This window comes from Ixodes scapularis, unplaced genomic scaffold, assembly GCF_016920785.2.
Source record: "Ixodes scapularis isolate PalLabHiFi unplaced genomic scaffold, ASM1692078v2 PGA_scaffold9__187_contigs__length_104089568, whole genome shotgun sequence".
Taxonomy (NCBI): domain Eukaryota; kingdom Metazoa; phylum Arthropoda; class Arachnida; order Ixodida; family Ixodidae; genus Ixodes; species Ixodes scapularis.
In genome coordinates this window covers 80,897,773-80,923,314 of record NW_024609884.1, presented here as the reverse complement: position 1 = coordinate 80,923,314, position 25,542 = coordinate 80,897,773, and the positions used below count along the sequence as shown (strand labels likewise).

Genomic DNA, 25,542 nt, shown 5'->3' with positions numbered 1-25,542 from the left:
GTGCGTGCGTGCGTGCGTGCGTGCGTGCGTGCGTGCGTGCGTGCGTGCGTGCGTGCGTGCGTGCGTGCGTGCGTGCGTGCGTGCGTGCGTGCGTGCGTGCGTGCGTGCGTGCGTGCGTGCGTGCGTGCGTGCGTGCGTGCGTGCGTGCGTGCGTGCGTGCGTGCGTGCGTGCGTGCGTGCGTGCGTGCGTGCGTGCGTGCGTGCGTGCGTGCGTGCGTGCGTGCGTGCGTGCGTGCGTGCGTGCGTGCGTGCGTGCGTGCGTGCGTGCGTGCGTGCGTGCGTGCGTGCGTGCGTGCGTGCGTGCGTGCGTGCGTGCGTGCGTGCGTGCGTGCGTGCGTGCGTGCGTGCGTGCGTGCGTGCGTGCGTGCGTGCGTGCGTGCGTGCGTGCGTGCGTGCGTGCGTGCGTGCGTGCGTGCGTGCGTGCGTGCGTGCGTGCGTGCGTGCGTGCGTGCGTGTGTGTGTGTGTGTGTGTGTGTGTGTGTGTGTGTGTGTGTGTGTGTGTGTGTGTGTGTTGGAGGGAACACGCTGTACTTTCTACGGAAAGTGCAAAAAAAATACCTTCGTACAAGTACATACTTGAAAAATATACTTCAAGTACAAGTTTTCTAAACCCACCGTACAATTTACGTAAAGTATACTTCCCAACACTGTATTTCACACCACTGAACTTCCCATTGGGAACAATCTGTACTGCTCCCATATTGGCCCACATATTAAATCTGACGTCCCGTTTCCAGTGATGCTAGTACACGCTCTCGGCCCCTCAGACATACTTTCGAACTTCAACAACTTCTTCGCAAAAAAAAAAAGGGGAATTGTAGTTTGGGTTTCTAGTGCAGATATGTGTCTATGCGCCGAAAAACTGAGAAAGAGGAGGAGAAGAGAGCAAGCGGGTACGTCAGAGCGCCAGCGCCACCAGTGAGCGCTCCGGGGAATTATGGGAACTGTGAGGTTGTCGCGCTCTTTAGCCAAACCAAGTTTATCAGCCTAGTGGAGCTTTTGCATGCTAGGTGGCGCACGCTACGACCCGAACTTAAAACTCGAACTACATGCAGCACCATTCTAAATCCAGGCATTCCTATTCATGCCGCCCCATTCTTAATTCTTTCATGCATCCAGGCGAGCTAACGGTCTTCGAACGTTGATGGGACAGAGTGATACTTCGCTTTTTTGGCGCGTGGCCCACGCACGATGGCCAATTCAAAAGAGAACGGTGGCCCATCCAGAACGATGGCACCCGCAGCTACGAGAATACGTTCCAACTCAGTGTTGTGCCAAATACTCAACAAAAACTTGGGGGAATATGAAGCTTCGCCTTGAAGAGTGGAACGCGATAGCGTTATCGGGTCCCGTTCGCAAAGCCTTCTCATATAAACGCGTGCTCGTTGCCGAACCGTGCAAGCCTGTATGCGTGGTCTAGTCGGTAGCGTCACGTGACGTCACGCGTGGCTGTGACGTGATGACTCTATTGACCCGTTAAAATGGGTGGGAAAATTTTCCGCTAGATTTGGCCGGAAAACTTTCCGATAAATTTGGCCGGAAAAGTTTCCCGCCAACTTTAGCTGGTAAATCCCATAATGCAACGCCCAGAACCACTTGTGACGTCACACGTGGCTGCGCGGATTGCATTATGGGATTTTTTGTCCCATCAACGCCGACACCAAATTTTTTGCGACACGAGCTCCTAAACGCTATCGCGTTAAGAGTATTTAAGATAAGATAATAAATACTAATTTGAAAATGTATTTAGAGTAGTATTCAAGTTACTTTTATTATGAACTATCTCGAGTCGAGTGCAAATACTTTGCAAAAGTAATTGAATTACATTCGAAGATAAGTGACAAGTTTTGCAAGCTGGTATTATAAGAATAAAAAGTCAGAAATGGGTCCTCTATTTTTTTATGACTTTTCCGTAAATCCCACTTTCCTGTCATCTTTCTGACCTTCAAGAAGGTCAGAAAGATGACAATTACAGCGCCTTAGCCGCTGTAATTGAAGTTTACTCTGAAATTATTCGGGATATGCAACATAATGCATGTCTAAATATCTTAGGAACAAACGGAACTCATGTATTGTAGACATGTCACCTGCAGTGCTTTAGTATTCCACAAAAAGTTCGTAATATGCCCCGCCGCGATTCGGAGATCTTGACATGTAGCCCGGCACTGCGTATTCGAAGTTGATCAGGCAGCAATTGTTGGTGAGTACGCGAGTGAAGGACACACGTACGTGCACGAGCAGGAGAAACATCGACTCGAGGACGGTAGCCTCTGTCGCTGATAAACAAACCAAAAGCGAGCACTTTGTCCCCTCCCCTCCCCCCCCCCCCCCCCCCCCCCCCCAGTCAAAAGCGAGGCGCACTTGTACATTTAAACTGTCATAAAAAAATAGAAAGTTCAAGAGGGAAACACAGGAAACCCAGGAGAGTGTCCACAACACCACTTCCAAACTCCCCTTCCTTGCCCCCTCCTCCGCCATTTGAAACTATTCTTGACGAATTGAGGTCAAGATAGTCAAGATTCTAAACTCAGGATCCACTAGCTCATAAATGACACCTGGCGGAAAACTAGTTTTGGGGATTGCGAAGGTGAAACAATGCGCGCATTTGGAAGGAGAAGAAACGCTTTTGAATTTGGGGACGCCCAATCTAGGTGACCAGCTCAATAAATCCAGCAGGGTCTAGCTTCTTTGGCCGAAGGAGCGCCTGTGCTCGCATGAAAGCGTGTTCGCGCATCTTCATGGTTCACTCTGATCGTACCCAGCGTTGGCGCCACAATCCTCCACTGACGGAACCACTCTAGCTAGAGAAAAAAGATGAGGTCCGAGTGTAAAATCCGAATGACGTCACCAGTACTTCGCTAGCTCCAAGAGTGACGTGCCAACCAAAGACAGCTTGACAAAAAAAAAAAAAAAAAGTTGAGAAGAGGACAAGAGGACAAATAGAGGCCGGTATACGTGAGGCTATCCATTTGATCGTTTGCTGGCGTTTGGAGACTGCGTTTTGATCGTGCCTTGTTTTCTGTTGCGTTCCGTCGCTTGGAGAAAATTTTTTCCCAAGGTTGCAAAATGTATTTGAGATACTAAGTGCAAGATAGTGAAAAATGTAATTAAGACAGAGTGTCAAATACTTTAGACAAAATGTATTTGTAAGATACAAAAATACTACCAAAAGTTTTTGAAACACAGTATCTTGAGTAGAGTATTTGAGATAGGCACAAGTCTGGCAACTGAAATCTGAATGAGGGTTTCTCATGTGGGCAACGCAGCGCAGCCCAGGGCGCTGCAAAGATTTCAATCTACTGTACACAGGGACCCAACGCGAACGAAGGCAACGTGGTTTTCGCAGGCGGTACGGTAGCGTAGCAAAAATGGCATTTTGGCGCAAAATGTAGCACACGTTGGTTTGGGGCGCAATTAGGCGCAAATGGCGCAGCACAATTCTACCACTGTGAACAGTAAGGCCGACACTATCTTCATACCTATGCATGAGCAAAGAGAAGAAAACGAAACTTATTTATTGCGAATCGCACTAACAGACCGATCTCACAAAGCGTTGGGCGCATGCGTGAAACCGCCAAAACTAAAAACGAAGTTCCGTTTTGTCGTGTGGTTTTTTTTATATTTTATGTACATCTATTTTTATTAAACGATATACAGATATTACTAGGGTGTCTTCATGTGCGCATAACAAAGCGCACATAAAGTCTCTCTAGATATTACAATCTCAGTTTCGTCCGAGAACACTATCATCGCGAGTTAGTTTTTGTTCCTTTCACTACGTCGTGCGCGGCGATTTCTATTCTCTGCATGCGAAAATTATTTCCTTACGCAGTGCTTCTAATTGCTAGATACTGCATATTATTAACAAGGTACTGTACCGAATACATTTTCAGCGAACATTTGTGCACTGATGTTCTAGAAATCTACATATTAGGGCAATACGAGAGCCTGACGCCATACTCCCCCCCCCCCCTCCCCCCTTCCCTCTTGCCCCCCACATTCTGGCGTCCCTGAGCTGGCTGGTCCAAGTTAGAATAACTTGGAGCAGGTTGCGACATGTCTTGCAAACTTGGGGATTGGTGCGATGGGGAGGCGTCATCATCCAGGTTGCCGAATGACTCGGGCGTATTCAACAAATGGCTGCGGTTACTAGTATCATTGTCTTCTGTCCGTAAGTTGTAGGAGCGTGGCCCACAACAGTCCCTGGCTCTCGCCTTTCCAAACCAGCCATTTTCACCCCGTACGCGGAGCAAATCACCCTTCTTGAGATCCCTCAGCGACGCCCCAGCGTTTTCATTCTGCTCCTTGATCACAGGGACACCTGGACGAGATGAAAACTCTGGGAGTTGTGTTCGCGGCTTTCTTCCACACAGTAATTGCCCCGGAGACTGTCCACCTAGCAAAGGCATTGATCGGTAATTCAAAAGACCCATGGTAAAAACCATTCCCCGCGTCGTCGCTTTTTTTTTTTTTTTTTTTTTTCTTTTAAGCAAGGGAGTTGGACTGGGGGGAAGTGTGGGCTTGAAGTCATGTGACTAAAGCCAAACTTTGGGGGGGGGGGGGGGGGGGGGGGACACTTGAATGCGTACGATGATCATTGGGGACCATTATCAGTGAAAACTTGTACATGTATATAATGTCTTGCGAACCAAGATGATAATGCCCGGACGTGTCTTGAGACCTCTAACTTCTGGGGAGTTTGAGTTAGCATCAAATGCCACCAAGTAAGAGTTTTCCCCGAAGGTAAATAAGTTAACTCCAACCTGATATCACGAATAAGAGAGGACTTCGCGCATCATTTAGGGGCTCAGGAGGCTGCTGATACGCAAACATTTTCCATGTTTTGCACCCCGCCACAACGGCGTAAATATCTCTCGCAACTTTGGGCCAGAACATTAGCTGACGTGCTGTTTCTTCACATTTGCTGATGTCCAAATGCCCATGATGAACCCGGGCTAGCATAACCTGCCCAAATGATTGGGGGATCACCACTCTTGTTCCATTTAAAATGATTTCATTGACTACTCACAATGCAGGGTCGAATGTGCTAAAATTCCCCTGCAGTGAGATCTCCTTTCGCAGACAGTGTAAGACATATGTTGCAACTCGGAATCATTTCGTATTTCAGTTCTGAGCAGGTCTTGCGTCGCTCCACTCACGGTTGAGGCCAGTACTCCCACAGCGTAAACTTCAAGATACTGAGAGTATAGGTTCTTTCGAGAATCTGGTGGGGCACTGCTCTTGAGAAAGCGTCAACACACACAAGCTTTTTTTTTTTTTTTTTAAGGGTAGAAATTGAAGAGTAAAGTATACTACATCAGCGTCAAAACGAAATGCCGCCGCCGAGGCGGCACATCAGCCAGATATTTTTTTCACAGAGCAACCAAAGGGCTGGGATCGGCTTCTAAAATGACGTGTCTACCGTATGTCAGGTAATGGAACCTCTCGCATCCAAATACCGAGTCCGAGAGTCTTTCTCTTTCTCTATTCGGGAATAGCAAGATTCACTGTCCGACAATGAGCTTGAAGCATAAGCCACAGGACGCCACAATCGATCGTGCAGCTGCAGTAAGGCTACTCCGATTCCGTCTTTTGAAGCCTCAGGTGACACGTTTGTGGTTCTACTAGCATCGAAAATTGCAAGCATCGCAAGCATAAATTTTAGCTGTTCCCACTCGTGATCATGCGCCGGAGTCCATTCAAAAAGTGCGTCTTCGTGAAGAAGCCTTCTAAGGTTTGCTGTGCGTTCAGACAATCGTGGCAGGTATTTTCCGAAGTAGTTTATAACACGCACCATGCGCTAAATAGCGTTTTTGTTCGTGGGTGCTCCGAGGTTCAAGACGGTTTCGAGAAGACACGGGTCAGGCTTTATACCTTCGTTGATCATAATATCTCCGAGAAAAACCACATCCGGAATTCCAAATTTACAGAGTCAAATTCCAAATTTACGTTCAGAGTCAAGCATGTACAGTCTGCAGCCTGTAAAGCCGATCGTAACCGACTTCTGACACTGCACGCTGGAAGACTAGGAGCGCGGATGCAAATCTAAAAGGTAACCTCAAAAATCGGTATCGACCAAAGGGCGGGGCAAATGTGCGAATTGCGACGTTTCCTCCGGCAGCGGGATTTGGTGGAAACCTGCTCGTGCGTCAAGCTTGAATACACTGGCGTTGGCAAGTTCAGCCTCTATATCTTGTCGGCATTTTGAAGTGCTCACGTCTCACGTTGATTCTGCCTGGATCCATGCAAACCTCCTAACTGTTTTTTTTTTTTTTTTTTTTTTTAATTAAGTTTAGTAGGTTTGCCCAGTCGGAGGGTTTCGTCATTCGTGTGATCATCCCCGCCTTCTCCACGCGGTTGAGTTTATGCTTCAGGAGTTCCATGAGGGCCTGCACACGACGAGTGGGCTAAACCACGGGCACCGCATTGTCCTTGAAGGAGATGCTGCATGGACGTTGCACCTTTCCAGTGCCTTGGAACAGCGATGGAAATTCCAGGTGTACTTGGCTATCCCCGGAGGCGATCTCATGCACGCGACGGAACAAGCCCAACGCTTCGCAAGTCTGCACTCCAAGCAGCGCGCGCCTTCCCCTTTTCACGACGAAAAACTCGGCTGGAACGGCGTTTTATTCAAGTCCGAGCACGAATCTAGCATTTACTAAGTGGCCGATAGCGCTGCCGTTAACACCGCCGGACTTGACAACAGCTGTAGTCTGGTATTCGCGCTCCGAAAAAAGGGACAGCGAAAGGAGGTTCACTTCGCAATCACCGGGTTAATGTTTAGTCTATATACGGGCCGCTTTTGTTTGAACGAGCAGACGACAAAAAGCAGATAAGTTTGAAAGAACAGACGACACTTCGAACGACTGCAGGCGGCCGTTTGAATTTGCAGACGCAGTGAACCCGGTGGTGGTCCGGACAACTTGGCGATTTTCCCTCGTTCATGTTGGAACAAAACAAATTAATCTAACGACCACAAGTATCCGTGCATTCAACCCAAAGCGTTTCCCGCACAAGCAATCGTAGTACGACAGCGCCTTGTTTGCCCTTTTCACGGCTACTATCGACGGTCTCGGGCGAACGGAGGAGGCAAAAAAAAAAAACAATGAAATCTAACCTTCAAACCTTTCCCGACTCTTTTGGTTCAGCCCCCGTCACGGCGTTTTGACAAGAAGGCAGGTTTTTGTCTGGTTTCTTCCAAAAGAACACAGGAATGCATGTCTCGCACGGTGACTTCCGCCGACAGCCCCAGACCGGAAGTGCACCGGACGCACCACCACCGTGGCGTGACGTAGCAGGGTTGCAGACGTTTGCCTGTTCAACTGCAAGAACGGAACACGAGCCGCTCCCGCCCAACGCTCCTTGGGTGTTTGAGTCCGGTATTTTTAATTTCACTTTGTAGTGTTTGGAGGTAGAGTTTTTAAGTTTCAGCTCATTTGGAGAAATCAAAGCGTCAAATACAAATGTAATATTGCTCGGGGTACCGCTTGTGCACATGACAGCTTCGCGAGCGCGTAGCTTCACCTATGTGCGAGCTCGCAGTGCTTCCAACTTGCGCGAGTAAATTATATGTTAGGTACACACGAAGCCATACGACTTCATGCTTTCGCCTGCCTGTAGCGCGTACACACCTGTGCAGCGCGTGCTTTCTGCAAAGCAACATGCACGCGCTTGCAGCTTCTGCTTCACTACGAACCTGCTGCTCTACGATTACAGGGTGTTTTAAAATAAAGTTTCGACTCTAAAATTGCCCGTAAAAATTAGGGACCCGACGCATCAAGTAGAAACTTACCTCGAATACGTCTTTTACTAGTCGAATTTACGCATTAAATTTTTCAGCTACAAAAGTAAAAAAAAAAAAAATCTTTCCCAAAAATGACGGTTTTCTTTTTTTTTTTTTTTTTTTCGTACTTGAAGTAGAGTAGAAGCGTATGCACTTGGGCTAGTTGGTGATCCATGTATGTGAGGTTTTAAAATCTTTTGTAAAGTAGATAGCGGACAGACGAACGCTCATGGGGTGATGTCGCATTTCTGAAGTACATGTCGCGGTTTCATGGTGTATATATATATGTGTGTTTCCTAAGAATAAACTTCAGTTGCAAGTAGCGCTCTGTGCTGTACGTTTCTTTTACTTGTCCGTTGTTTTTAGCGCTTTTAACCTCACATACTTGAAGTAGAGACTTGAATTTTTATTGTGGAAATGGGACAAGTAAAATACGAATTCGAGGCAAGTTTCAATTTGATACGCTCAGTCGCTGATTTTTGACGGCCTGAGACACCAAAAAATAAGTGGCTCAACGTATCAAGTTGAAACTTATTTCGAATATGTATTTTACTAGTCCCATTGACACAGCTTGCCACGAATACGCATTTTACTAACCCCGGCCATTGACACTTTAAAATATCAAGTCTCTACTTCAAGTACGATATATATTTTTAATCTGATTTATTTAAAAGCATAGGGTAGGTTTTTTTTTTTTTTTTTGTATTTGAAATTAGAACTTAAAATTTTAATGCGCAAATTCGACCGGTAAAACACGTATTCGAGGTAAGTTTCTATTTGATACGTCGAGTTCCTGATTATTGCAGGTGATTTTAGAGTCAAAGTTTGATTTTGAAACACCCTGTACAGACTTAAGGTTTTACTTGTTTTTTGTATTATTTATTGTACACTATCTTTGTCGTACATGAAACCGTGATGGCCGTGTACTAGCGATGGCTCGTGTGGGTCTACGTATTTGAACACGAAAAAGAAATGTGCAGTGTAGAAATTTGGGAGGGCCGGGGGGGGGGGGGGGGGGGGGGGGGGAGCGGGGGAAGATTTCTGGCCCTTAAAGTGATGAAAGTCATCAAAACGTAAAAGCCGCGTAATCCCGCTCAAATCGCCCAGCTCAGCCAGAGTGGTACTTGCATTTTAATAACACTTAATTTTGTATTTGCACATTTCATTTCATAGGTTCCCCCAAAACACGGAGAACTACAAATGATGAATAGCCGGCCCTCAACGAGGAAGTTGTAGCTTCTGTCGAAGGAGCGCTCTTCGATCGGCTCTTGTAGAAGCGATGTACTTCGTCATCGTTAACGGCTGTGCGTGAGGAAATGTCGTTCGCCCAACCCGTCATAGGGAAATCGCTACCTGCAGTCATACAGAGGCGAAGGGATCGAGGAAACGCAAAAGCGCCACAGTGCAAACAACTGTACCGACCGCAACGGAGCCCTTCACCATGGCGTCGGCTGCCCAGTGTTGTTGGATTCGTTCAGCGGATTTTCGCTGTTGCCAGATTCTTAAAAGGGACGAAAGCTAGAGTTGTAACCGTGATATACATTTGCCGAAACATACACTTCAGAGAGAAAGAAAGGGGAGGGGAGGGGGGGGGGGGGGGAGCGGCAACTGCCAAATTTTTAGTTTTCCATAAAAAATATATATATACATATATACGTTTTTTTTAAACAAAATATGATCGGATTTAATTTCTGTCTCCTGTATAATTCCGAATTGATGAAACCTGGCATACAGACGTTATCGTTACTCGTGGTGGATCGAATCACACAATAAAACGAATCACCCTGCACAGATTTACCATTTCCTTGTAAGTTCGTAAAATATACTCGAGCATTAATTTCATTCCATAAGTGCAGCGGAAACAAATCACTGGCGATCCACGGAGAGAGGAAAGATCGTGGCACAAGGTGGAACACGACGTCACTCGAAACCTACCAAATCGTTGGTACACGTCATGCCGCGTTAATACGGGTACCCCGCTATATAGACAACACCTTCGGGGACGAAATGGACAAATGCGTGCATTTTTGTCTCATTAGTATGGACAACTCACATTATGGGGCGCTTCTTGGGGGGAACAGAGGCGTCCATATCGACGAGACATCGGTGTATATGTATCCCTGGCCAGAAACCTAACACGAGTGTCTGAGCTGATTTTCGCCGTACCTGTCTTTACTACAGTCAGTGCGGGTTAGGAGTTTAGGAGAAGCTCCTCCCACCTCTTTGCACTTCAGCAGAGCGAATGCTGAGAGGAGGTACACGCGGTATCTTGCGGGGCTCTTGGGACTCAGATTCTTCCTGGATCATTTTCAAGGGAACACAGTTCCCATTCCAACATCCAAAAACCCAGAAAAACTAAAAGCCGTCCTTGTAATGATGGCCTACGAGAGTTATGCTTAAATTCTGACCAGTCGCTTGGCCAGAATCTCCATAGTAACTTAAGCCTCTGTGTCTGACGGAAATTGTTGAAATTGACACTGGCAGAAAACCGTGATTTCGAACAGTTTATGCTGAATACGCTGACCTTAATCATTGCTTCTCAATGCAGCACCTTGGTGCACAGCAACTGCGGATAGGTGATACATACAATAAACGTACGCAGAAAACTAACTCCCTGGTGTATTGTTTCAGAATATGTCCGATTACACTAGGTTTGTAACCAACCATATTCCTTGCGCCATTAGCCCTGAAGAGTATGTGTATGTGTGTGTGTGTGTTGGGGGGGGGGGGGGGGGGGGCTTAGTAGCGTGCCAGGGCCGTATAATATGGCCTCGCGGGTCGCCGGTTGCCGACCCCTGTCTTAACCTGTCAATCGCCTTCTGCGCGCGCGCTGCCAACTTTGTCTGCTGGGCTGTGGAACGCCTGTTGTGCGGTATTGGCCTCGAGATCGACCTAGAGGTGGCGCAACTGCCGCGCTATCATCATCATCAAAGCGGGGCTAGAAGCATGGCCGCCCCATAGACTTTCCACGTTCGCGCGCGGGGCGGTGTAGATTCTTCCGTTTATTTTGTCGCATAGTATCGGTGGGAAAACGATTTTATTAGAAAAAGGTGCGGTACCGTTCGGTGCTTCAGTGAAGATCGCGTTACCAGTGTACGGCCTAAATTTAAATAATCGCTTCAGTGGATACATCGTCTTATCTAAGCAGACGTTGGGAAGCATGGATCACCACGACGGACGCTTGTTTTCGGGTGAACAGCACTATTTATGGTAAATATTTGTGTATATAAAAAGAGATATATCGGTTCACCAGCGTAGAAATTCAACAAAACAAGGAATTCTAACCCGGATGCTTACATAATGCTAGTACTGTGGGTTGTGGAATCGCATCTTCTATGCATTCATTTTTCGTTACTTTTAGCTTTTGCAGGAATATAAATATTTCGTATTAAGAAAAGCTAGTGTTGTATTGAAAATTACCGTGATATGGTTAGCCGCTATGAGTAAAAAAGTTCCGTGCCGCCAATGTTTCCCTTTCCAATGACATAGTGTGGGTAAGTTTTTCCGAGTCGGAACAATTCTACTACACTGCGATGAGCAGAGAGTGCTTCTTCTATTTACGATACGCAAACTGTTGTTGGCAGGACAACTGAAACAAGTGAAACAAACCGTTCAAATATATCTGCCGCGAGTGTAATAAACGAGTGTAACCGAGCAACGCAACAAGATGCTCTTCTCGGTGGTGTGGGTTCAGCCGCTTCAATTTTCTGAGAGAGGGCCGCGGAAGTCAAGAGGATAATATTATAAATTTCCGGCAAATATTCTTCATTCAAATGTACTAAACTCTGAAACTCCAACAAACTACCCCACATCACGACACAGACAGCATCGGCCGCAGCGACACTCTTTTCCTGATTAGGGCTAGCGACTTTCCGTAGAGTTTCCGATAACCCTTCGCCCTAACCTAACGTATATCGGGACTGGGCAGGTCATCGATTAACCTTCAGAATATTCAAATAATGCTTTAAATGCGATATTGTTTTGCCGTTTAGTTGGAAGTTTGTGCGGGAGAATGTCAGGAAAATGAAAAGTAAAAATAAAATACTTATTTTAATATTTTGGACGTCTTTATTTTTTAGGACACATGCTTGCACGGTAAATCACTTCAAATAGGTGCTTGTAATTGTCATTGAGGGTGATTATACTGTTTAAATAACACATTAAAAATTACTTTTCTTTAAAAGGCTTCCTGTGTTTATATCTCTGAAGGTGTCACAGTGTGCAGTTTAAAATTGGACTGCAATATATTACATAGTAAAAGAGTAAAAAAAAAAAAGTAGTTTTAACGTCTTTCATGCAATATGACTGAAGACAAATCAAGTAACGAATTTACAATTGATTAGTCTATTAAAGGGTGCGATTAGCCTGGTTAATTTTTCAATCAACATTCAATGTTTTATGCAAAAATGTTCCAAAAGCCGGGATTCATGATTAAAAACAAATACCTCCGACTTGCATAGCAATACCCATTGTTATGCAAGTCGGAGGTATTTGTTTTCAATCGATGTTTTATGAAAGCTATGGGTTGTGGCGAGATAACAGAAATGTGTGTAAACATATTTAGGTGTTTATAAATATAAATATTTAGGTGTTTATTTAACTAATAATTTGTCCTGGAATGTTCATGTCGATAAGATCATATCCTCAGCTAATCGCTCTCTTGTTATATTCGACGTAATTTCAAGTCCGCTCCTTCTAACCTCAAAAGACTTCTCTATATTACTCTCGTTCACCATAAACTAGAATAAGCCTCACCTATCTGGCATCGCCACCTTTCATTTCTCACCAATGCAATAGAAACAGTCCAAAACCACGCAGCTCGTTTCATTTCATCGAAAACGAACTTTTGACGTTAGGCATATTTATAGATTTGTAGCAAAGCCTTTGATAGCATCAATCACAAAATACCTGTTGACAAATGATACCAGTACGGCCATTCGTGGTCCCTCACTTTCACTTTTGTGTTCCTATCTAGAAGATCGTATGCAGTGTGTGTGCATTGATGGACATTTATCTTTTATGCCGATCAGATATGGTGTCCCACAAGGTAGCATATTGGGGCCTTACTGTTTAATATTTATATAAATGATATTATGAATACTGACGAGGACACTCATTTCATAATGCATGCAGACGACACCAGTCTGTTCCTCTCTGACACGGATGAGGATAACTTAATAATCAAAGGAAATGTCATGCTCTCCAAATTTGCAATGTGGTCAAATTCAAATGGGCTTAATATTAATGAAACAAAAAATAAAGCAATATTATTTAGATCAATCAATAAACATGTAGCTCTAAACAAAACTCTCCAGTTTAATTCTAAGCCAATTGAACTAGTGAAAAATCATAAAACATTGGGTGTTATATTTTCAGAAAACTTGTCTTGGGATGAACATATAAAACATATTACCAGTAAATTATGCAAAATCGTCGGCGTTATTGCTCGATGTCCGTTTCATTCTCCCCGAAAATATAAAATTACAAATATATCATGCATTATTTAAATCCCAAATAACGTATTGTCATCTCATTTGGGGTACGACGACAAAATCAAATTTAAATAAAATACTATTCCTTCAAAAGAGAGAGCTACGCTTTATTGGAAATGTTCATTATTTATTTCATACCGAATCATTATTTCAAAAATACATCATTATCAATATATATCGATTATATGAATACCTTCTGACTAGGTCATTTTGTTTTTCATCACCAGAAGTGATTGGTTTTTTGAGGCATGCATCAAATTTAACCAGAAATATCACCACCATCCGCACCCGCTGCGCGGAGGAAAGGAGGGTGTCCCATTATCGTACAAATTACGGCTTGCAGTCCCTTCATTATAAGTTATAACCTACCCACATTACTGAATAAATATTCTTTAGATAATCTTGACATTTATAGTTTAGCTTTAGACCGTAAATCAATGTACCTATCTTTTGCAGAATATGTATTAAGTTATGTTAACCTTTAAATTAAAGCGTTTTTTTTTTTTTTTTTTTTTGCATATTTATTACCCTGATTGTTTTTCTTGCTTCTCTGTCACCATCTGCCAAGCTCTCGGGGCCCGGACCCCGTCAAGCCAACAAAGGTTGGCTTTTTTACCCGTGGCTCCGGCATCTGTACTTGCAGATGCAAATAAATGATTTGATTTGATTCCTCCCGATTACTCCCGTTTTTTCCAGTTTCACTGAAATGAAATCTCAATTAACCCTCCCTGACCTTTCTCTGCGTCGCAAAATTTCCAGGCTTGGCCCCCTGCATAAAGTGTATCACTCTCCCTCCTTGAATCCGTCTCTCCTTAGCCCACCCAATTATGTTTCTTCAAGACTCGACCCCGCATGTAAGATTGCCCGACTCAAGACCAAATCTACAGCCCACCAGAATTCACTTCTACCCGAAACTATTATGGACTGGAATGGCCTTCCCGATAAAATCGTCACCATCACAGATAGCACCAAGTTTCGCCTCGCACTAATCCACTACTGCCCTCTGTAATGGCCCTCGGGGCCCTGAGGGTATTTGTAAATAAATAAATATGTCGGACCAGCGGTTCTACAAACCACAACACTAAAATTATAGTATATCATACGACTCAATTTTAATTGCTTTGCTGAATTTACACGCGTGTGAAACGACACCACACGACTCTCAATAAGAAGAAACAGAAAAACAAACATTTCATAAGGAGGGCCCAACTGAGCCGGAAACGGGCTTGCGTCGTCCAGATGTGCGCCCGTAGCAGACGACGCACGGCGGTATCCCCGCTTTCCCATGTTTCCAATTTCGGCCGCACGGTGGCGACACGGTTCGATCTCGTGCGCATGCGTCCACAGCTCTGTGACTCAGCATCGTTTGCCCGGGTGATAAGGTGCCCAAGTTATCCCAAGTTATCAGCGATGCGCCACGAGAACCCCTTCCGGCCGTTCCGTTTTTTTTTTTTTTTTTTTTTTTTTGAGTGACCCACAAACAGCTTGACGCCTCCTTAGTTGTGCACTTATCAATGTCAGATAGTAATCAAATTGTTGCGACACGATAAAAGGAGGAAACAAAAAGGAAAGTTAGGACAAAACTGGTACCAACACCATTACTAAATTTGCTCTCTATGAAAAATATCTAGGCTAACATTCCCACAAGTCTGTCTTAGATGATTATACTTGAAGGCGTGTAATGGGCGATGCGTGAAATAAATCAGAAGGATAAAACAAAGAATAAAGTCTAGTAGACCTGCGAGGAACGCGAAAGTAGACGTGATTAAGTAGCGAATCAATTATACCGTTTACATTTACTATCTTATACAGAAATATCAATCCACGGATCGTTCTCCTGTTGTGCAACGTATCTAATTTCACGAGGTCACCAATACTTTCGTAACTGTCGAGCTCGCTTATGCCATCAGTGCCAGAAAGCATAAATGCTACACGGACAACAAAGTTCGAGATTTAACGAGGGCCTTCGGCTGTGCAATTTAACGTCTTGGAGCAGACAAGTTGGTTGACAAGAATATTCGAAATATTTTTACAGATATCGCGCTTCTTTGTTCTTTTGGTGTTCACCTGGAGAATTGGCTGTTAAACGTTTCACCGACATTTCAAGTAGTTAAGGTGGTCTTTGTTCAATCCTTTCGGGAGTTCTCTGGGATATTAAAGACGTCGTGACTGAACCCCTTTTGTTATGTTTAATGAGAGGAAATAATCCTATCTTGTTTGCGATCTTTTTCTTAACAAAGGAATACCGAGCGCAAGCAGATGAGGGAGGGAGAGAGATAGTGATAGGGAAACAACTTCACGCAGCCGCCGCCAAGCCAAGCGCCGGCTGTCTTCGCTCTTCACCGCACTGCCCGCGTGTTGTGAAGGGAAAACGGCCCTCGCGCAAAATACCGAACAAAAGTCGAAAACAAAAAGTAGCGACCGCTGCAGCGATGCGCGCGCGCTGTTCACGAATCCTACACGTCAAGCGGCAGAAAACTACCGCTCGCGTTCGCCTGTTCCTGTACCCGGTAATCGACCCGATGCCAAATATACCCCCCTCCTAACTGCCCCCTTTTCCAGCGAAAGGAGCAACAGCACAGAACCCCGGATGTCGTCAGAGGTCGTTGATTCTTCAACGCCAAAAACGCCAGCGGAGCGCGCGCTGGGGAAAACAAAGGACGGGCGAGGAAAGAAGCGCGGAAATATCTGCTCATTCTTCCCTAGCGTTTGTAAACAAAACATGCTTACGTAATCGCTATGGCTAAATTACGCCAATATAATTTTTTTTTTCTTTTTTTCGTACGGGTATTTAGACGTGGAGTCGCTATAGGTGACATCTGTAAACAAGAAACCTCCTGCAAACCTCGTGAGGTTGTGGCACGTCAAACTTGCGCAGAAAACGCGGGCGCGAATAAGCTTTCTTTTTTGGCATAAAGCCCAGTTTGACTCACGATGACAGAACACAGACACACGTAGATGCAGACCACGCGCAACCCTTACAAAAACTCAACTACGACGAACGAAAGACGGGCGGAGTCAGGTGTTGACACGGGTCACAGGCGTTACTGTCTCCCTTATCTACTACAATTTGCTAGGATTGTTGTCGGGTTTTTTTTTTTTTTTTTTTTTTTTTGTAAAGCAGATTGTTAGGGGTATAAAGAATACTTGGCGCTCAGATAAGACCACGAACTGCTGGACATCATATATATATATATTCCTTATTCTCTATCTCTCTCTCTCTCTTTCGCTGCTGTTGAGGCGCAGTTGAACTCTTTGCAGCCATTTAAAAGCAAGAAAGAAGAAAAAAAAAAAAAAACTAGTACACTTTTTGTGTTTCGTGCCCTTTTTGTTTGTTTTGCGAGCCCTGGATAGCGACACGGAAATCGCGGCTTCAGAGAAGATAACAACGGTACCGAAATAAACGCAGGCGCGGAGAAAAGGGAACTCGGGTTTATCGTTCTCGAGGCTAGCTTGTTGCTCGGAGCTGTATTTCTGCTGCTTTGCAGGAGATAAAAACACAACAACGGCATGGAAAGTACCAGCACCGCGACAAAGGTTCTAAAACCACGAATAAAAACTGGAACGAAACAACCACCGCGGGCGTCGTCTGCATTCGATCGCCTGCTGACAACAGACGCGCGTGCTTCCCAGAAAACGCCGTCACGTGTTTGCAACGAAAACAGCTGATCAATATAGGTATGCTCGTCAGAATTCCAAAGGCGCAGAAAGTTACACGGTGGACATCTGACGCAATCGCTCGTCATCGCCGACCGAAGCCCGATGTTTACTAGTTCGATCAGCGCGTAACCGAGCCGAAATGCACACATATCCGACGAGCGATTCGCGGAGAAAACGGATCTGGCACGCTTCTCTCCCGCGCGAACCTGCCAAGTTATGCAGACGAAGATGCGTTCCTGTTGGCCTCGGAGGATTTCCAGACTGTCGACCCAAACAAACTCCCGAGATTCGCAGCACGCGACGTTGATTGGCGCTTACAAACACAGCGACCAACGAAGCGCACGAGCGGGTGAATTCAGTGTTTTAAATTTGGTATTCCCAAAACGCCATTGGTAAAACAGCAGTGCGTCGACTGGCGGGTCGCTCAAGAATAACGGTACTTCAAAAAATAAATTTCAGAAAAATCCAAACATTTAAGGCGCGTTTCACCGGATCTCGAGTCGCATCACCAAAGTCAGCTGACAATTAGACAACAAAGGGATAGAGAACGGTGGCTCTCATTCATCGCAGGTGACGGAACCACAATAGTAGAAATTCTGCAAACTACGCGTCACAATAAATGCGCGAAGCATTCGGGTGCGAGGGACGCGGCAGAATAATGGGAAGGAGCCAGGAAAAAAAATGACGCAGGGAAACTCACCAAGATAGTTTTCACTCGCGCACTCCAGAGTCACTTGTCAAAAGCGAGTATGATGTAGGATCGCTGAATTTGCCGTAGACGTCAAGAACGTCACGTTGTCAGCGCCATCTCTACAGCGTTTCATGGGTTTCTTTAGAAGAAAAATAATCAAAGCACGACCGTTAAGAAAATAAACAAAATATATCATAAAAACATTGGGTATTTTACATAAATGTATAAATGATTACACTAGCAACGTTTAAGACTAACGTAAATGAACTTAAAACTGGCCTAGTAACGCGCCTTTTACGCGGCGTGGTGCGAGGCTTGCGAACCGGCACAGGTTCTGTTCGTTCTGTTTGCAAACATGGCTGTCAACTTGGTGAGCCACAAAGATGCGCTGCTCGGCGCTTGGAAAGACGTCGTGGACGATAAAACGAGCACGAATTGGTAACCCAAGTTGTTCGCTTATAGCGGTTGCATGGTCGCGGTCATTGATTGTGGGTAAAATTGTTATACGCCCGTGTCTCTAAGCGCAGTGGGGGCGATTGAGATAAGAGAGGATGCCATCTGGCACCAGCGGTGCTACCCAGCTCTTGTTTTCTCGTTTGAAGGGTTTAGAGTCAACCAGCTCATAAGCATGCGGTGTAGTGAACCAACCGGTTCAACTTGGTGCGTCCTTAAGTTCAGCTATTGTGCCACTCGGCCGTGTGGTCGAGTGACCTTTCCTGAGCGCGGACGTTTGTAGCCGGTGATGATTGGTGTCGGCGCGATAGCCGGGCAACTTCTTGTCTTCTTCTCAGAATCCCTTTCATAACTATTTTATGTACGCAGGGCACTGTTCGGGTACGATAAACAGTCGTACGACCTCTGCGTGGTATCCACAGGAGGTGAGGTCATTCGCCGAACTGGTGCGGTTGGCATCGACTGTCAGCCGTGCCTCGAAGCAGAGCACGTGTGTTGAACGGAAGGAATATTGTTCTGTTTGCTTCTTGTTCGTAGATGGTGGCCTAGAGGAGCTAGTCGAGGAGCTTAACTGCGGGAAAATAATGTACGCGTTCTGCAAAGTTGAAGACCCCAACACGAGCCTTTCCAAGTTCATTCTCATCAACTGGGTGAGTGTCGGGCCGGGTGCGGTGGCACTGCTGGTTCTGATCGCTTGGGTTTCTCATAACTACTAAACGTGAGGAAAATTTCGCGTATTATCAGAATTCCTGAAGGCGTTAGTGCAAGAACTACGAAAAAAAAAAAAAAAAAAAAGCTGTGTAATGAGTTTTGCACATTTAAAAGAAAAAAAAAACATCACCCGTTAAAAAACGTTCAGCCTTTCCACTCGTGAAGAAGGAAGACCAGCGGAGCTGGTACTCGATACACTGTGTGCTTCTTCGTCGTCGTCTGTTTTTTGCGCTATTTCCTACGATGAATTCCCACCGACGCGCCCAACTATCCATTCTTCTATTATAGCTGGAAAGGTTGCCGCCATCTACAAGCGACGGCGGAAACCATACTGGTTCTGTGCTTGTCGCTTATAGATGGCGGTAGCTGTCCAGGTAGGTTTGTGTCGACATAGATGGACACGATCCTGGGGAACCTAGCCCTTAACAGCTCTGCTGTAAAAGATCATTCAAATTCGTACCTCGAAAACAAAATTATCGAGAGCACAGCTGCGCGCTGCACGAGCTTACCGTTTTCGTGAGCAAGACATTTTAAAAAGTTCACGCACTTGGACGGTGTTTGCTTGTCGGGCAGATTGACAGACAATGATTTTTGTCATGTTTAGGTATTTAACTTATGACTGGGAACTTAGTGCCTCATACCCTAATAGTCAATCTTCGTACTACCATTCTTAAGTAAGCAACCGTGTGCATTATAAAAGTTGTCTGGTATATGTTTCTTAACTTGCAATGGCTGCGCGGGAGGGCGCTGGGAGCGCCGGTGTTTCGGCACCATGAGTTGCTGTACCCTCCTTCCGTTGTGGCCGTCACAGGCAGGGGCGGATCCAGGGGGGGGGGGGGGGGGGGGGATGACGTGACGGGGGCGGCCGGCCGCCCGCCCCCCCCCCCCCCCCCCCCCCCACCCAAAACAAAGTCAACCCCCTCTCCCCTTCTTGGAGAGCAATTTGACATGGGTCAATGCCTTGCATGGGTGGACCTCCCAGTACACAAGAATGAGAGAATAGTATCCTTACAAATTTTCCTGCCCGCCCCCCCCCAAAAATGGAGCTCTGGATCCGCCCCTGGTTGCAGGACGTGCCAAGTGTTGGCAGATCAGTAAAGGAGTTTGACATGGTCAGAGTAACACCTCTGGCGCTTCACGAAACTGAGCATACCTGATGTCTTCAGTACAGGTTTTTGCTGCCAATGCTTAGTTTTTTATTGTTTAAGCATGTATCCTGTCCTTTCTTTCAGCAAGGTGAGGGAGCACCTTTAGTCAAGAAAGGCTGCTGTGCTAACCATTTCATGGACATTGACCGTTTCTTCAAGGTACATAGAATTGATGCCTGTCCCAACTTGGTGGCAGATATCGTAGGAAAAGGCCTTGTCCCTCTTGTGGGTATTTTTTTACTGGCAAGTAGCACTAGACGTGTAGTGGTACTTGGCTGTAACCCTACTTCAGTTGTAGCTGGTGCTGCTGACTTTTGAACGCACGTCAATGCCCCATGGTTAAAAATGCTGGCGTTGCCTTAAATAATATTAGGAACGTGGTCTTTTGGGGGCCCGATGGGTTTAAGGGGCCTTGCACAGAAGGGGCGAAACCTCCCACTTGGACACCCCCGCTGTTTCTGAACTAGTAGCCTATAGGTAGGGCTCCGTGTTTTCGGATAAATCCGAAAAACTCAGAAAAACACCCGCCGGTAAAATTTTTGGCAATTGAGATTTATCCAATAAACTCCGAATTTTATGTGCCCATGCCACCCCCCCCCCCTCCCCCCCAATAAAAAACAAAATATATATATATTTTTTTTTCTGTTTCTTTTTTTTTTTTTTCTTACATTTTCGGCAGCGCAGGTTCAATGGTCCTGGGAAAATGACACCATAATTATCTTTCAAGCCTCGGACCGTTGTCAAAAGGGGGTCTTACGGCTTGTCTCGTCAAGGCAGGGTTCAGGGAAACAGGTCATCGTACCATTCGTGTCACGACAAAAGCCACTCTTTCGGTTTCCAGTTTGGGCCATGGGATTTGGGATTTCAAGAAAGGAGATGGTATGTTTCTGGGGAAACAGTGAAAGCTATGGACCATAGAGATTGTATAAAATAGGGAAGAGGGGCAGTTGAACCTTCTCTATTACATCCACCTCGTGCGGCAGCGGGATAGATTGATGGGATGACTACGAGCTTCCTTGCGGCTATCTGGCAGTTTATTGATTTTAAGGTATCGACGTTTATCAAAGCAACATTTGTGTGCGACTTTTGTCGTGGGACAAATTAGTACTGTCAATGACACCAATGTCAAAGTCAACTGAAGAAATCTTAATTGATGCAAGTGCGTTTTATTTTTTATCTGACATACGTTTGCATGCGGTTATTATTTATTATTTTTAATAAAAAACACTGCGAAATTAATCTCCGAATTTCGGAGAATTGGGGATATGTGAAAAATAAACTCCGATAAACACCGACTTTTCGCTAAAAAATAAACTCCGAAAAACACCCTCCGAATTTCACGAAAAATAAACTTCGAAAACACGGAGCCCTACCTATAGGGTTCAAGAGTTCTCGAGGTAGAAGATTTCTCCTGGATGTTTGTTGATTGTCATTTTACCTGTTCCAAAACCAGTGTTCCTTGCTTGCAGGGCTCCCACATTACCATTACTGCAAGGACGGAAGACGACGTTGAGCCTGCACTGATTTTGGACAAGGTGTCCAAGTGCACTGCGTCGACATTCAATTTCAAGCAACGCTCTGATCCTACGGAGAGCACAAAACCCATAGTAGACCTCCTCTCACTTCCACATGAAACATTGTAGCAGGGCTGGGCAGTGTCGAAGATATGTGCACCTTTGCTAGCATCTTTAGATAAAGTTGTGCATCTGCTATCGCTTGCCAAGAAAAAATCTGTACCACAGTATTGATATCAAAGGTACATTTTTGAAGCATCAGTTTGAGGATACACAATTTTCTTAGAAATGTTCCTCTAATTTCGGAGTTGCATTTTCTTCTAGTCTTGTTCAGCGGACACCTTGCTTATTCAGTTGCAGCGTAAACGGATTGCCAAAATAAAGACGAATACATGAGTATCTTAGCTGTGGCAAAAGCAAGAAGATAAAAAGTAACTCGAGCAGTCTCAGGTTCAAGGTATTGCTGTTTCTGCGTGTCAATTTGCAGTATTCTAACCTAGGACGAATGAGCATGGTGGAGGCTAGTAATTTGATGTTATATTTGTTAACCCTGGTTTTCCAAAAAATTTGGGATCTGATTTCTGTGGTGTATCTAAGACTGAGTATCGGATATTTGCATTTGAAACAAGTTTATATATGTCTTGTACCGCCATCCAGAATACAATTTTCAAGGCTATCAGTATCGAAGGTGCACTTTTAAAGTATCCAGCCCAGCCCTGTATTTTAATTTGTTTCCTCTTGCGCTCTTGATGCCATGGTCTTTTCCAGGGAAGTGTTTACAAACGAATCCAACCTGCCAGGGAAATATCTTCTACAGAGAGGGAAAGATTCTGGATGAAGGAGCAGGTGCGTTGTGTGGGTTTCCATTCTGAAACCCCTGCCTGCAGAAGTGTGACGGTTGTTAGGGAAATTTGAGTGCCGATTGTTTTTGACTGCCCAGGAAGAAGAGAAGAGGCGCGTTGAGGAAGAGAAGGTCAAAGCCGAGGCAGCCAGGAACAGGCTTGCCGAAGAAGTGAAGGAGCGTGAGGTAAGTTGGCTTTGAACAATGCATTAGGCAAGAATCTGGAGGAATGTGTCCTCTTTCCACAGCTCAAGGACGCCAGGGCTCGCGAGGAATGGTTCAAGGAGCGCTCTCTGTCCATAGACAAGATGCGAGAAGCCGAGAAGAATGCCCAGAACTCGACACACAATAAAGTGAACAAGAAGCTTTGGGTAAGTCCAAGATGTCACCTTTCAAAGATGAGCTTTGTATCAAAGGGTATAAGCGTTTATTTATTTAAAGCAGATAACCAACCGCTTCAATGGTACTATTCTATCTACGCAAAGTTGTCTTCAGTTTAGTCCTCTTGGTTCGGGTGTGACTATTTTGTGAGATTCCTTGTGCTCTGCGCTTGGGATGAAAGTTCATGGCATTGTTATGGGTAGGGATGCCGCGAACCTCCCAAGTTTATGAGATCGATAGGTTTAAAAATTTTCGAACCTTGCCAAGATTTGGATTTCAAAAGTTTGAAAACTTTAGCACCCCGCTCAAGTTCGAAGTCGAATAATTAGAAAATGTCAAGATTTCTGAAAGTTTGAGTTAGAAGATTTAAAAGTTCTTGACAAATCAAGTTAGAAAAATCGAACATTTCAAATTTTAAGATTCAAATTTGAAAAATTCAAGGATTTCTAATTTTTCCGAGGTACAAGCTCTAAAAGTTTGAAAGTTTCGATTTTAGGTATAAAGTCTTTGAATTTCATGGACGGAGATCAAATTCCGTAGTTTCAAATGAAGTTGTCATGGATTCATCTAAAAAAATTGCAATGTGTGCTACAAATTTCACTGAAAACGTTGCCCATTTCTCTTATGCCGTGAATTATGCTCCTTCTCAGTGCTGTGGTAATTATGGCATACCTCTATTACTCGTTATTTGTTGTAACTTATGAAACACGAGCTGAACTGGTTGAACGGTTCAGTAAAAGCCCCGAGGCGGTCAGGTAAACATACTTCCTTCTTCTTTGCAAACTAGTAGCAATCCGATCAAACATCTGCTAAATGCAATGATGGCATTAGACAACTTACCAAAAAACGCATGCACAGAAAGGCATCCAATCCAGGCTTCCCTTTTAGTTGCTCTGGGCGTATATTTTCGGTGGAATGACCCGTGGGATGGAGAAGACACATGCACAGCATCCGACACAACTCAAGGTCGAGGAGAACACAAGCACACTACAATAGGGGACCTCCCGGTCCCCGAAAATACAGCTGATCAGGTCACAAGTGGTTGTCATTGGGCTAGCCATATTTCCGCTGTCTAGAACTTCTTCGATAAATGGAGATATTGGCTGTTTTAAAATGCAGTCGGTTACTAAGGATAATGAAGTAAGCACCGATGCGGCATTCGCTGTAGCCCATCAGTGTCGCGCCTTTCCCCGACCAGTTGCTTAGTCGAGGAAGTTTGAGCTATGAGGGACGCCTCAGCAAAGCACTTAAGTGGAATTTCTAGCCTGCAAGAATCTGTTGGCCGACAGGTTACCTCAAGGTAACCCAAGGAGCTGTACGTGGAAAAGGCTCTGTGCAGAAGCCGAAAGAAAGATGTATGAGGCCGAGACGACCCCGAAGTGATCATTTAAAGGGATACTTCAATGAAATTTGAAATGTACCCGTCGTGTTCAAAAATAGGTTGAATATGATCCACAATATCCGTAAATGACAATCGCACGTTTTTATTTTGAGCCTGGTGGCTGTAGTTTTCGTTATAAACGGCCCACTCTGGCAAGCGCTCGGAGAAGGCCCAGCGGAGACCGCGTGACATCCAAGGCAATCGTGATGTAGGTCGTCTCAGGACGAGCAAAGCTACGGCGAGGCTGACGTTGAGAGGATGGCCTAGTCGTTCCAACCACCGAAGCGGCTGCTTTTGTACGAATTTTGAGTGACGGGTTAATCTTCTCTAATCTTGTAGGGGGACAATAGCGACTTCTGCGACACACAAAAGGCATTCTCAGGAAGAGGGAAGTTCCTCCTGCCCCTCTTCTCTCGTCGTGGCCGGAGGCGAGACAACCTCCGTCACTAGCTGTCAAAATTCCTAGACGGGCATTACAAGTGAGGCGTTAGCGACATCCACCAGGTGCTCTTTGCTAATCGTTTAATTCGTTTTAAAATTCCTTTTCGTGACTTTTTTAACAAGATATTGGTATGTTTGATGTAATGCTTTTTTGAACACATATAGACCAAAAAATGAGCGCCGAAATGTCGTTGTAGTGTCCCTTTAACACTTTAAAAGTGAGTCGTTTGGGGTATGATCAGCTAAGTAAAACTCCAGTGCAATTTTCACCCCACTTCACACATTGATATCTTGTGTTATTTATATCTGTTGGCTCGAACCTATAAGGGTTAGCTTGTTCAAACATCGGCAAACTCTTGTTAAGAATTTTGAAGTTCGTCAAACTTTTGAACTTTGCAGGTTCGAAAATAGTTTAATTTCTTTGCATGATAAATTCTAAAGTTCGAAAAATGTTAAATTTCATACCGCAAAAAATTCGAAAGTTCAAAAACAATGAATTTTTTTTTGCGCCAAAATTTGGAAGTTTGGGAATCGTCAAATATTTTATGTAATAAGTTCGGCATTTCGAAACATTTTCGAACCTTTCTAGCTCCTTGGTTCAATCTTCGAACCTCAGGTTTACAAAAAGTTTGCAGCATCTCTAGTTACGGACAACAATCTTTTGCGCAGGAACAGCAACTGCAAGAAGACATGCAGGACGAAGAGGACCGCAAGCGGCGGTCCCAGCACCTTAGGACACAGCGCAATGAGGTGCGCATCAGTAGAATTAGAATACTATATTTGGTAGCACGGGCGACTCTGCAGCACAATGGGTTTACCTAAGGGACAGTTTCGTATGACATACTTCCGGCTTGAAATCTCGCTGGAATCCATGCTGGAAACTTTCGCCCTATGTGTTTGAAAGCATGGAGGCAATGTTTTCCGACTCTCTTAAAGGGCAACTCCAGTCAAGTCCGAAAATTGTGGAATAATGGGTGATTATCATGTCAAAACTACTCATAGAATGGTTCTATGTCATTCGTTTACCGAAAAGCTCAATAGTTTTC

General features: G+C 45.0%; 2 protein-coding genes across 4 annotated transcripts in view; one reads left to right on the top strand and one right to left on the bottom strand.

The window, feature by feature from the left end:
• The window catches only part of LOC8033729 (rho-related BTB domain-containing protein 1), a 179,503-nt gene extending 161,793 nt beyond the window's left edge, over window positions 1–17,710 (bottom strand). For both annotated transcript variants that reach the window (XM_042287113.1, XM_042287116.1), the window contains exon 1: window positions 17,636–17,710. The gene's annotated coding sequence lies outside the window, so the exon portion shown is untranslated. The remainder of the gene's footprint in view (window positions 1–17,635) is intronic.
• A 186-nt stretch (window positions 17,711–17,896) lies between these two features.
• LOC8027434 (drebrin-like protein B) overlaps window positions 17,897–25,542 on the top strand; it is a 20,935-nt gene continuing 13,289 nt past the window's right edge. The window contains exons 1-9 of one of the 2 annotated variants that reach the window (XM_029975101.3): window positions 17,897–18,064; window positions 18,449–18,504; window positions 18,617–18,729; window positions 20,023–20,097; window positions 21,408–21,545; window positions 22,221–22,298; window positions 22,393–22,479; window positions 22,542–22,664; window positions 25,166–25,246. In XM_029975101.3, the coding sequence (XP_029830961.2) occupies window positions 17,982–18,064; window positions 18,449–18,504; window positions 18,617–18,729; window positions 20,023–20,097; window positions 21,408–21,545; window positions 22,221–22,298; window positions 22,393–22,479; window positions 22,542–22,664; window positions 25,166–25,246 (834 nt within the window). In that variant the 5' untranslated portion in view covers window positions 17,897–17,981. The remainder of the gene's footprint in view (window positions 18,065–18,448; window positions 18,505–18,616; window positions 18,730–20,022; window positions 20,098–21,407; window positions 21,546–22,220; window positions 22,299–22,392; window positions 22,480–22,541; window positions 22,665–25,165; window positions 25,247–25,542) is intronic. The other variant, XM_029975100.4, reaches the window with a different exon arrangement.